A 13,224-nucleotide genomic window follows, 5' to 3' on the forward strand; every position below is an offset into this window, starting at 1 on the left:
GGGACAGTGTGGCTAGCTCTTGGAATGCCTCCAGTGTTAGCATGTGTTGCTTGCTCTGTTTCAACAGACAGCCAGGAAGACTTTACAGCTCATGGGAGACAGATTTTGTTCCTGTCTGGTTGTAAAATGCTTTGAATGTGGTATCCTACAATTTGTGAGGCAAATGGTGCTGTGTCAAGATTCTGTTTGGACACAGCACCAAGTCTGCCAGAGCTCAAGAAGTCTTTGGACAATGCTCTCAGACCTGTGGTGGGAGCCTTGCTGCTGTCCTGGGTAGGTCCAGGAGTTGGAATTTGATGATCCCAGTGGATCCCTTCCAACTCAGGATGTTCCATGATTATATGGTACTTGGATCAATAAGAGCTCCTGGAGGGTTTTGACTTTTGAGATAAGACTGAAAGAAATGCATATCTGCTGGACCCTGGGAATACCAGGTCTGGATCCCAAAGATGTCTGGGGACATTCTGCTTTTTCCTTCAGCAGAACTGAATTTGTACCCCAGGTGACAAGAGGACAATAGCCTCTTTGGCAGTGTCAGGGTGAGGCAAAGTAAGAGGTTATCAAACATTTTTCTTGGTGGCTTCAGAGCTTTTCTGGCTGAGCAAGCAATGTGACTGCTGGTGAGCAGAATTTATGACTTCAGATCAAAATCTCAGGTTCCTCATACTGATCACCAGTTAAAAGGTATTTCCCTGTCACTCAGCCACCTTTGGCACTCAGCAGTGCTTTGGAAGATGTCCCTTTAAAAGCCTACATGCAGGATGCTTTGGAAGGCCACTGTAGGAGACAGAGTGGGACTTGTAAGATCTCAGGTTGACCCTAGACCAGCAATAAATACAACAGAAAGTACAGAAACAAATTTGACTTAAGATCAACACTGAGTTTGTATAAAGAATGATTGGGGTCAACAAAACCACATCTGTCTTCAGTTTACTCAGAACAAATCTTCTCCAATTTTTTTTTCCTTGTTCAATCTCGATAACACCAACAGCCTGTGGGTTTGTATTTCCTACTTGATTGAAAAAGATTCTGTCACTGTCCTGGCTATGTTTCCCTAGAGCAATTACCAGTCCTCCCTTTCTCCTATGGCTTGACTATACTTAAATAATATTTTATTTTTATTTAGCTAGAGAAGTTCTTAGGAAGTGCAGCATATGGGCTGTTTTTTATCCCAAGGTGATATCATGAGGCAGCCCTGGGGTCCTTCACTGTTACTTTCACCAGCCACTGCAGCAGAAAGCTCCTAATGGAGCGATTTCATGCTCTGAAACTGTAGAAAAGTAGCGTAGGTATAAATGGCTCAAGCTGCCAGGGCTCCAAGAAAACTTAGGAGAAAAAAGACAAATGGGAACATTATGGGATGTGGCCATTGGAGAAGATCACTGAAATGGAAGAGGTCTGGGGAAAGGGTGAAGCAAGTTGAAGAATAACACTTGAGACCAAATTCTGCTTTGTCTCAGGGTTAGAATAGAACTCATGGCTCAAAAGCTACACTGCTAATTTATTTGTAAGTGTGAATTTGTGGATTCCTGACATACTTGGCTTCTTTGTTGATAGCTGAAGGCCCTTGGCTTAGGTTTTGACAAGAAGTCCCCTTGCTCTTGGCCTGCTTCCATCATCCCTGAAGCAGTATTAATTATTTTTAATGAAAAAATCCTTTCTGCTGCCAAATGACCTTTCTGAGATTCAGTGTGAGCTAGATTTTCCACTTCTTGCTTAGACTCCAAGATCCCCAAATATACATGACCATGAAAGAGATTAGCACAGAGAAAACTGATGTGGACTGGTTCCTAATTCCAAATTAGAAAACTAATTGGAAAGGAACAATTTACAATATGAAGGAAGTATGAGACCTCCCCTAAATTTCCATGACTGAACAACTCACTGCAGCTTCCTATTTATAAAACTGGAACTGAATGATATTATATAACTCCTAACTACTCAGCCAGTGCTTAACAGAGAAAAAAATAGGTTTTTTTCAATGAGTAGTTGCATTCTGTAATTCCCCATATACAGATGCTGTACAGAAGTGATGCACCGGGAAACTGCTTCCAACACAGTATCTCTGACGAGCCAAAATCCTACACAAAATGTGATCAAACTCCTTCAAAGAATGAGGTCACATCATGCAGAAGGTTGTCCAGCTTACAGGATTAGTGTGAGGACTGCCAGCAATATCAGGGCTCTCAGGGGGAAATCAAGGAAGTTGTACTCCTTAGCCCAAGCAAACACAGCATTATAAACAGACGTTCCTCTTTGTGGCTATCCTCCCAGCTCCTTTCCTCCCTGAGCTGGGAAAAGGCTGCATGGAAGTGAGTAGGTGACTGTGGCAGGCTGATCTGAGCAGTGCCTTGTGTTCTTGCAGTGGAACTTCCCCCTGCTGATGCTGGTCTGGAAGATGGCACCAGCTCTGTGCTGTGGAAACACCCTGGTCGTTAAGCCAGCTGAACAAACTCCGCTCACGGCGCTCTACATTGGCTCTCTGATCAAGGAGGTGAGGACATCTCAGCAGCCCCTCCAGGTTCTGCTCTCTTAAGGTCATAAGCAAGGCTGTATTTTGAATCGGTTTTTAGGTTTTAAAGAGTCTGAACATAACAAACAGACTTCCAGCTTTAATAGGCTCACAAAGGAAAGTGAGAACAACCTCTGTCTTTGGTCTTTTTTTCCAAAGGCCTTTGTGACTGGCTGGGAGGTGGCAAACACCACAAAACCTCTGCATTTTTCTCCTTTCTCAGGAAGCTGCAGAGAGAAAAAAAAGATGCTTTTCTTCCCCTATCTTGTCTTCCCCTCTCCCAAATGAGGGAAAGGCAACAGCTCAGTTTTATTAGTGGGACAAAAAAGAGTGTGATTAGACAGCAGTGTTGTGTTTGTTGTTTTTAAGTGGGATAATTTAACCAAGACAGAGTGCCCTGGGAAACAATTCCTCGTCATTTCTGTGGTTTCTAGAGCAATGTAGTTGTGTCTGGCCTGTAAAGTCAACTGAAATAAAGGCAAGATGATAGGTTGGGATTTTAAAATGCTGGTTTAGGGCTTGTCAGGTAGGATCTTGTGTGCCAACAGGTCTGTTAATTGTGCAGAGGAGGTGGGAGATGCACAGAACCTTCCAGCACTGCTCAGTGCATCAGCTTCCTATAGCTATGGATGTGAGTGGCTGAGGAAAACTAAAGGAGTTGTAGATGGGCTTTGGCCTCTCAGTTTCTTTGTTAGGCTCAGTCAAACGATGATTTTGTCCTTTCTTGGCTTAGCCTGGGAGAAAATAGAAAAATATGTTGATAATTGTCACTTAGGGCTCTTCCATCAGGAAAGGAAGTGGAAAAATAATACCAGTTAAGTATCTCCTACAGTTACTTGGCTTAATGAGATTACACAAGATGAGTGAATGAGTACAGGGTGCAGTTGTCATGACTTCTACTGAGCCCTGCCACACCACTGCTTTTTTTGACTCTGACATGCAGCTCCCCAAACACAGGCATAGCATTCCCCCCCAAAAAAATACCATTCAATTCTTGCAAAATTATTTTGTTCAGCTGAAATTCTAAGGTTGCTATTTCTCACAGTAGTCCTTCAAGGCAGAAGTGTAATTAGAGCACAATAATTTTATTTGGAGATGCTCTTTTCTCTGCCCAAAATTAGCTAAATTCTTTTAAGTTTTTCAAAAAAATGAATTAAACTTTTTTGGTTTTCATCTTTAAAAGGATGTAGAAGATGTTACCACACACACAAAGCTATATGTTACGTCCAATGAAACAATTTTTGGCCAACCAAAATATTTGGCTTTAATTTTTGCTGAAAAACAGAAAAAACTTTTTGGCTCAGGGTGTTCTGAACCAATTTTTTACTTCCTTGTGGCTTTGCTGCTGACTCCAAATATCATTACTTGCACAGTTTGACATGCAGTATTTGTTTGAAAACTCATTAGCCAAGATGCAAACTCCATTAAATGCATTTTTGTCATTGTCACATCCATAGAAGAAATGTGACCACCCTTCCAATTTATGAAAAGAAAAAAAGGGGGGAAAAAGTCTTATGAGGATAATTTTTTTGCAAGACAGTACATGAGCAATTGCTTCCTTTTTTCTCTATTAAAAAGAAATGGCATTTATTGAGGTTTTGTATTAAAAAGTCATAGGAAATGAAGCAAATGTGTTATATTCTGGAATTTCATCATTAGAAATTGCAAGGAAAACAACCTTGTGCTATCAGTAGTAAGGGAAGGCCAACCTAGATGAGCAATAATCGTTGAAACTCTTGTTTCAGGAACTAAAACCAAACCAATCAGTCCCTCTAGTTCTCCTTGCACTAGAATTTCACCTGAAGTTTTGCCATTTGTCTGTTTTGGCAAAACTACTAGTTGGCTAATCTAGGTTGTAAATGTGGTGGAAACTTGCATAAGTCTTGTTACCATCTGCTTTTGTACTCCTGTTTTATTAGCCCCATCATCTAGTGAGGTTTTACTGACTTCTTAATCCCTCTGGTCCCTGAAGAACCACAAATGTCAACCTTTGTTCAAAACAAACTTTCATTCATTTACCCCTTGGCTGCAGCTGCACTGCAGTAGCTGGGGGCCAAGTTTGGCCAAAAGAATCACTCTCTTTTAACTTGAAACTGGGACTTCTCCAAGAATTCTTCCTGAAACTTGGCATTTCCTAAGCATGGCTGTTAGTTTCACCCACGTCTACTCCAGCTGGTAGCATGCAGCCATGTTACTGGAAAGCCTGGAAAACAGGGATGTATCTGGTAAGAGCTCAGAGGAGTATAGTACAACTAATCCAGGCTTCCTGGGAAATGAGCTGTGCTCTCAAATTCTCTACAGAGCTGTTTTTAATCTCTGTTTCAGGTGGGTTTCCCTCCAGGTGTGGTGAACATTGTGCCAGGCTATGGCCCCACAGCTGGAGCTGCAATTTCTACCCATGACAGCATTGATAAAATTGCTTTTACTGGATCGACCAAGGTAGGTGCTGGATTTCTCAAAGACACCTGCTGTTCCTCTTTGCTTTCTCTTGCAAACTGTCATCCATACAAGACTGGACCTAGGAGATGTCAGTGACTTCTGTATAACCAGCACTTCCTCTGGCACCTTCCATGTGACAGGATTTCTCAGAAGTGTTTGTGTCTAATTCAGATCCTTGTGCTTGCAATAATCCCACATCTCTGAGAGCTGGGTTTTGCCAAACCACCACATTTCTCTAAGGACTGTAGGAAAAGGGGCTCTGACGTAAGGGAAGGCAGTCTGCAGGGCAGGCTGGCAGTGACTTAATATCTTGTCATTGACCCAGTGGAGCTTCTGGGCATGTTTGCCTGCCAGTCCTGCCCTGCAACTGGAAAACATGTCAGTCAGAGCCCTGAACAATTCTTCCTTGGCTTTATTTACCTCTGAGGAGCTAGGACTTAAATAAAAACATGGCTTTGTGCCTAAGGCCTTCTCTGCTGACGTGGAGGGGATTAACATTTGAGCTTCATTTGAGGCCTGCACAGTAAAGCACCTTCTATTTAGCTTTTTTTCCTGTAAATAGATGTGTCTGGCTTGTTGAGAGAGAGGTGGCCACAAGACCTCTGCACTATCAATCACCTCCAGCCATCCTCTTCCATACCTACATGGGAAAAGCTCATATGACTTGGCCAAGACCATGGAGTTGAGCAGAGCTGAGACATGCAAACAAATCTGACTGCAGTAATCACTGCTGAAAATTCTCAAACAAAAGCTTGCTTAGAAAAGTGAACATTTTTCCACTGACTGCTTTAGATGTTTCTTGCAGTAGATCTGCACCTCCAGAATGGAGGCAGTGTCCAAAAAATGGAAATGCTCACACCAGTGGAGGCAGCTGAGGCAAATTCAGTCTCTTAGTTCTTTGAGGAACACTATTCTTGTTGAGCATTTGCTCAACTCATCCATTCTTAAGTCTGCCCTTGTAATTGCAGAGTGTGATGTGAATGTGCAATGATGACAAATTACCTTGAAAGGTGTTCTTGGTCGGTAAAGGTAACTCCAAACACTCAAAAGCTGCAGCATTTACCAACACTACCATCTAGTGGCTTTGTGTACATCCTGGGCTTATCCCATAGGAGAAGGTGTGCTAAGCCTATGTTTCTGTAAAGGGATCATGGGAACAAACAGAGCACAATAAAGTAAAAGTTCACAGTGAGGTTGTCCTCTCTTGATAGTTGGTCTGATCTTGGAGTTTATTCAGTTACATGCTTCTCTCCAAATCCTAGTTTAGAAATTTTTAGCCCAGATGAGACATTAGCTATGTGAAAACAATAGAGCTTATAGACTCATCCAGCCCACATGGATCTGTTTGGGTTTTTAATGAAAAAGGACTATCCAGTGGATTAGTGGCAGAAGGAAAATCTCAGCTGCTGGAGCCTGTAGGCAAAAAACTCCTGTAGACACTGTGCTTGTCTCCTAATCCATGGGTGTGCAGGAAACACCAAGGGAGACAGATCCTTTGCTAATGCATGTGTAATTTAGAAGTGTTTTCTTCCCCCTCCACCCATCTGTGAGTTCAGCTGCATCTCTGCAGCATTTGCAGCACAATGCTACTGTTTCTGAGCCAGGAAGTGAAGCTAATTTAAAATATATTTTGACTTAGTTATTAAGCCCCAACTTGGGCTCAGTGCCAGCTTGGAAATGCTGATCTTAAACTCCACGAGAATTTTCCCATATAGATCTCTTCTCTTAGGTTATTAACTCACTCCTCTTTGGCCAGCCAGCCTGCAGTAATGCCTCTTGCAATGCTGGGAAGCATCACTTATTTCTGCTGTTCCTAGGCCTAAGCTCTGAGTGACTAGAGAAGATCTCTCCTGAGGTCAGGAGCCATGCTCGAGTAACAAGGGCAAACCATGAGAAATGCAGACCTGTTATTGCCAGACAGCTGCCCCATGCTTTCCTTCCTCACAGTTCCACTCCAGGGCAAGAGCAGTTTTAGTCAGAAATAAGGGTAAAGGTTTCCATGTGCAAAGGTAAAATACAAGAAAACGGTTATAATATGAGCAAATTCAAATATTACATCACTCTTAAGAAATTATCCTGCCCTAACAACTAAAGGTCCCAAATAGTTTTAATTCATACTGTTTCTAGCAAAATTAGTTTACAAAATTCTGAAAGCAGAGTACAGATGTGGTTCTCCCACACAGCCTGCCCTTTCAGACCTGCCTAAACCAATCCTTAATTCTGGGGCTGGTTTTGACCCAACACATTACAGCAGTAGGAAACTCAAAGCATTTCAGAGTTTCTCCCTCACCTCTACCTGTTGCAGCTGCCATCCAGGCTCTTCCACCTTTGCTGAAGTCACACTTGAGATTTCTGAGGGAAACAACTCATGTCCTCTTTGTGTCTCACTGATACAGGTTGGAAAACTGATCAAAGAAGCTGCTTCCAAGAGCAACCTCAAAAGGGTGACGTTAGAGCTGGGAGGGAAGAACCCCTGCATTGTGTGTGCAGATGCAGACTGTGAGTATGGGCTGTTGGCTGTGTTTGCTGTCAGAGGATCCAGGGTGGTGGGCTTTGTGTCTCTGCTGTCCTCTGGCAGCTCACAGGGCTGCTGTTTCCACCCCAAAGGCTGGAGGAAACCTCTGTCCAAAGGCAGGATATAGATGTGCATTCCTGGAGCTCTTCCCCAGCATGGGGATCATTCCCATGGCCTGTGGTGCCTTCCCTGGGGATGGCTGCAGTTGCAGTTAAATCTTGCATTTCTGTGTTTGCTATTTGTGGGCTTTCTCTTTGGTTGGTAGTGCTGCAGAGGCTGAGCCAAGCACTGGGGAGAGCAGTTTTCTGCAAAGCAGCCCCTCTGCAGGCATTGCTGTGACAGGGGAATTTTGTAGGACCTGTTGTAATCCAGCCTTCACCTCTATCCTGGTGGTCTGCAGGGCTCATCTTGTGTGTTTCATTGCAATTTTGTTACATGACTCAGTAGTACTAGGAGATATGTTTAATCTGTGACCACCAAAATGGTTGGAAAATCCTATTTGGCTTCAGGAAAATCCTCTCCAGTCCTGCACAGCACACATTGAAAAGCAGAGGTATTTGTGCCAGCTGCTAATTGTGAGGATTGCAAGGAGCTGGCCAAAGCTGGCATGCTGCTTTCCGAGCAATCATGACTGAAACTTGTCTTTAAGAACCAATGCATGGTATCAAGAATTGCCAGAGCAAGAAAAAACCGGTCTCTGCCTTCAGTGAGTCCTTGTGGAAGAAAGTATCAGGAACTATGGCCAACTAGACCTCAAGACAAAAGGCAGGAAGGGAGGTGGATGCAATAAAAGATCTGGTTTGGGGGCAGTGAGGCCCTGTGAGTGCCTTCCATGGGTGTGGACCATTGTCAGCATTTTTTAACGAGGTTTTCCAAAGAAGGGAAAACAACAAGTCTGGAAACACTGGAATGCTGGAACTGTGCATGTGGTAACACTTTTCCCTCCTGGGTCTTCTCACAGTGGACTTGGCAGTGGAATGTGCCCACCAAGGCGTGTTCTTCAACCAGGGGCAGTGCTGCACGGCCGCCTCTCGCGTCTTCGTGGAGGAGCAGATCTACCCCGAGTTCGTCAAGCGCAGCGTGGAGTTTGCCAAGAAGAGACTGGTTGGAGACCCCTTTGATGCCAGAACTGAGCAAGGGCCCCAGGTAAGTGTGTGTCTGAGAGTAGTTGTTGTTTGGTTTTTGGTTGTGGTTTTGTATAATTTTCCTTGTGTAAATATTATCCTTACGGATGCGGTCCCAGCAGAAGTGCCGAGGGGTGAGTAATGTATCGTGGCTTTATTTTTCCTCTCTATTTTAAATATCAATTAATCACAACTGTTGAAATGTTATGTTGTAATTTTTTTCAAAACACAAATGTATTTAATTCAGTTCTTATCCAGCTTTATGGAAGGGGCTGTCTCCCTGGTGCAGTAACACAAAGCATGTTGCAGTGAGCCATAGCTCTGTGCAGAAGAGTGCAGCTAAATGGCTATTCAGCTCCTTGGCTGTGTGGGTGATGACAAGTAGTTAGAGCCCAGAGACTCCTGAGTCCTCACTTTCCCTCTCCTCCTCTGCTGCCTTTCTGATCCTTTGGAGAAGTTTCAGCTGAATTAAGAGGAAGAAACATGCCAAACTGCTGTCAGAACCAGCCTCCTCAATACTTCCAGAGCCTTCCTCTTAGTTTTTCCTTTTGAGGCAATCTGAGTTGTGCTGGAGAACTCTGGGGGAAGATGATCCTTAGGTCAAATCTCCTAACAGGCCCACTGTTTGGTACCAAAAATAAAGCAAGTTCCCCAGAAACCTATAGCTAAGTCCTCTTTTTCTCAGCACTGCACTGTGGGTTTTTCTTCCTTGATGCTGTCTGTGTAGGATCCCTCAGAGAAGGGGTGGCTCTGAGGACATCTGCCTCTTCTTATCTGGATCTGAATCTCCACATGATTCATGCATGGTAAAACCTCATTGCTTACCCTCATGCAGGGGCAATAAGATGAGGTACATCCCCTGCTCATGCTGAGGCTGCATCCAGCCCTGTAGCTTCTCTAGAGATTTCAAACTGCTCGGGACTCTTAGGAAGAGAATCCCATGCTGAGACTTGATCCAGCAGAGGTGAGCTGACCCTCAAGCACTGATTTCATGAGAACAGCTCCTAAATCCATTCAGTTGTGAGTTTTAAAGGGTGGAACACCCTGCAGTGGTTGGAGCATGTTGAACTGGGCTGCTAGTTTAACTTCATCAGTGTTCCAGCTCCTGCCAGGCTGTCTTCCAGGGTGCTCTGTGGCACAGCTCTGGGGTCACTGCTGTGGCTCAGGGGAGACCCTTTGCACACAGACCTGTAATTAAGGGTAACAGAGTTGGAATAGCAGTGTCTGGTCAGATTTTAACTATTTTAACTATCTGTCCTTTTTTCCTGCTCTGGCTTACCTGTTATACTTGTAGGAGAGAGAGAGAGCACACACACACACCTGAACTTCTGTGTATGCAACTGTCAAGGCCAGGATGGGAAGGTGTTGAGGGAGTGGAAGGAAACTGTAAATCCCAAAGCTTTTTTGTGGTTGCCAGTTCAAAGGGACAACCACTTCCTCTGCAGCTATGGCTGCTCGCTCTCTGGAGCCTATGTTGTGGGCACATACAGAAACTTAGGCAGAGGAGAGAAATGATGCAGTGTCACAAGGACTTAAAAATACCTCTGAAAGTAGCAAAGATTCACACTTGTCCACAAGTTATTCTTCAAATGTGAAGCTTCCAGATAATTTTTCCCCCTGTTCCTGAAGTAACCTGCTTGGCTGTGGGGGGGGGGGTTTATCTTGAACTGATGGATAAGGGAAGAATCCCTAGGAAAAATAATTTGTCTTATCTCTCCCCATCAGATGCTTCAGATCCAGCCTGTTGCTTTCATTTTCCTTTGGTTTAAGGCAGGGTGAACATATACAACAGTATCACAACAATGCTGCATAGATCCCATTGTGGGATGGTCACTGGCTTAGAAGCCAGCAAGGGGAAGAGGTTGAAGCCAGCCTTCAGGCTGGCAGTGGTTGTAGCTCATGATCTCTTTGGTCCTGCATCAGCTGCAGGTGATGGCAATCCTGTTCCACAAGAACTTGAGCTTGACGTAAGCTAGTCCAGGAAAAGTGGTCCCATGTGCAGTTTGTTCCTACATTGCACTGCACTGGATTGGGGAACTGGCTGATTCGGGTCTAATCCAGCCTTTTTGGAAGCGAGGAAGAAAGGTTTTACTCAGGTCAGTCCCCTGACGTGGATTACTGCTCACTGGCATAGACGCTCATGGCATGGCCGTGGGGGAAAGACTGTGTCAGCTGCAGTATTGGGTTATGCTGATATAAACTGTGCTGCTCTGATTAAAATTAGATCAACTTTAAACAGCGTTAAATTTAGACAGAAATGAGGCATGCTTCTGGTGAGACTTCTCCAAAACTCACATGTGTCTGGCAGTGCTGACTGGCTGGAATTCAAAGGACACCACAAGAAACCCGAGGGGTGCTCAGGACTGTTTGAGCAGAGTGCCAATCTCAAATGCAGGCATTTTTAAACTTTGGATTCCTGGGAGCTGTATCACAGGAAGCAATAAAGTAAATCTGCACAGATGGCAAACTGGTTAACCAGTGCATTGTACAACTGTGAGCAGCAAGCTGCATTAGATGAGACTGACATCCTGGGGCACTAGAACAGGGATTACATTAAAACAAGACTAGACTAGTTTGGTTATTTTAGAACCCAAATACTGGGATTTGTGGACTGCAAGACCTAGTCTACAGAAATAAAACAAGCACTAATTATGGCACTTTTTAGCCAGTAATTATTCAGCCCAAAACATATAATTTGATTTATAAGACAGTGAATATTTTCCTTATACTGTAGACATGCACTTCAGGATTAAAGTGTGAAAATAAAACATTTAAGTAGAAAGGGTTGCATCCAACAGCCTGTTGGACCCAGTTATGGGCTATTTTGTAGGATTACAAACACTAGGTTTGCACATGGAAAAAATTCTCCTTGTGGTCTTGACTGAAATGAAGCAAGAGATGAGGATTTGGGGGTTCCTGGATTTTCAGTATTGCAGTGATCCTTAGAAGCTCCCTTCTCTATTGAATTAGATGAACAAATAGTAGAATTTGCTTTACCAGATCATGTGTTTTTAATAGAATTCAATGCTTGAACCATAAATAATAGTGGAGTAGGGGACAGAATTTAAACAAGCCTTGCAAGCTCTAGTTACAATGACAAACAGTTCCACCCTTGCATGTCATTTTTACAAATGTTTTCTTTCCCCAGTGTCTTTTCATCTAACTGTAGTTTGCCTTGCAACAAGTTACAGCTGTATAAATATCCTTGTTTTGTTTTCTGTGATGTGAAGTGGATGGACTGGATTGGTCTGGATCACAGACATGCCAGGATGGAAAGCACTTGCAGATATTTTTGAATTATTTATGCTTGGCAACTAAGCAACCAGACAAATAGACAATGTGTATGGCACCTGCCAAACTCAGTGTGACACTGTATCCTACAGCAGGGCACACATTTCCTCAGGCAGTAGCATGAATTAAGTGTGTCCTTGGGTAGCACCTTAACACATGAGAGAACACAAGCACTTAGAACACGCACAGTGCACGTGCTACTCACACATCTGTTTGCCTGGAGATGCGCTGGGCTCTGTTTCCACTGTGTACCACAAGTATCCCAAGGACACCCTCCTGCAGCTTTGATATTTGTCTAAAAGCATGAAAACTTGGATTGTGTGTGGTCAGGATTAACTAGGGACAGGATATAGTCTGTAATCTGGAGGAGTCAAGTGTGGAACACTCTGTGTAAACAGTCCCAACTGGCAACTGGCCCTGCTGAAATAAAACCAGATGCCTGGGGAGAGGGATTGAGCCAGAACAAGCATCTGGAGATACCTGGCAATCAGAATAATCCCCCAGCCTTCCAGGACACCTTGTACCAGTGGGTGGAGTCTTCTTTAATCACCTCAATAAATTTGTCCAGCTTTTTTTTGAGTTTTTCTTTTTACAAACATCTCTAAGCGCTTTACTATCTCCAGCGTGCTGTCATGAGGAGTTTCATCACTTAATTCCACATCGTGTCAAGAGCCAGGTCTGTTTGTTTGAAACCTGCAGCTCTGCAGCCCACTGCTGCACATGGAGGACAGAAGAAGGGTCAGCAGTGAGTGGAAGTGCTGTGGGCTTCTGCACCTGCTCCCAGCACAGGACACACTGTGCTTATGGAGTGCATGATGTGTTCTCCAAGTCCTGGTGCAGCTGTGCAGCTTCAGGGTCCTGTCACTAGACTGGCCTTTCCCCACCCCTACAGAAATCCATGGTTAAAGGCTGACAGCAGAACTCACTATTTGAGATTACTCCATAGTTAGGAGGAGTTAGAAAAGGTAGTCAAATGTGAGAGAGAAAAAAATGCAGGATTATATCAGTTTCTAAGAACTGTGAAAAGTGATTCTGGTTTTAAAAGCAAGGCTTTGGTGCAGCAGTTGTTTTGAAGTCACCCCACCAACAGGGCCGATCCTGAGGCTGTTCATGGAGTGTGCACTGTGGAAGGAGATGGAGGCAGAGCTCACTGGGTTCTTCCAGCTGGGGACAGAGAGCTGTAGGTGAAGCTGCACACTGCAGCAAAATTGAGTCAATCGTTCCTGGATCCTGGTCTTCCCTCTCCTGTACTGATTCTGCTGCTGGTCAGATCCCTTGCCGAGCTCTTTCATCCATCTCAGGCAGTTCCCATACTGCTGCTGAGATAAAGCAGTGCTTGGAGA

At 44.1% G+C, this 13,224-nt stretch overlaps 1 protein-coding gene across 2 annotated transcripts in view; it reads left to right on the top strand.

Moving 5' to 3' along the window:
- ALDH1A3 (aldehyde dehydrogenase 1 family member A3) overlaps positions 1 to 13,224 on the top strand; it is a 30,939-nt gene that overhangs the window by 12,583 nt on the left and 5,132 nt on the right. Inside the window, exons 6-9 of one of the 2 annotated variants that reach the window (XM_066558736.1) lie at positions 2,366 to 2,494; positions 4,838 to 4,951; positions 7,348 to 7,450; positions 8,428 to 8,612. In XM_066558736.1, the coding sequence (XP_066414833.1) occupies positions 2,366 to 2,494; positions 4,838 to 4,951; positions 7,348 to 7,450; positions 8,428 to 8,612 (531 nt within the window). The remainder of the gene's footprint in view (positions 1 to 2,365; positions 2,495 to 4,837; positions 4,952 to 7,347; positions 7,451 to 8,427; positions 8,613 to 13,224) is intronic. The other variant, XM_066558737.1, reaches the window with a different exon arrangement.

Source organism: Molothrus aeneus, chromosome 13 (genome assembly GCF_037042795.1).
Source record: "Molothrus aeneus isolate 106 chromosome 13, BPBGC_Maene_1.0, whole genome shotgun sequence".
Classification (NCBI taxonomy): Eukaryota; Metazoa; Chordata; class Aves; order Passeriformes; family Icteridae; genus Molothrus; species Molothrus aeneus.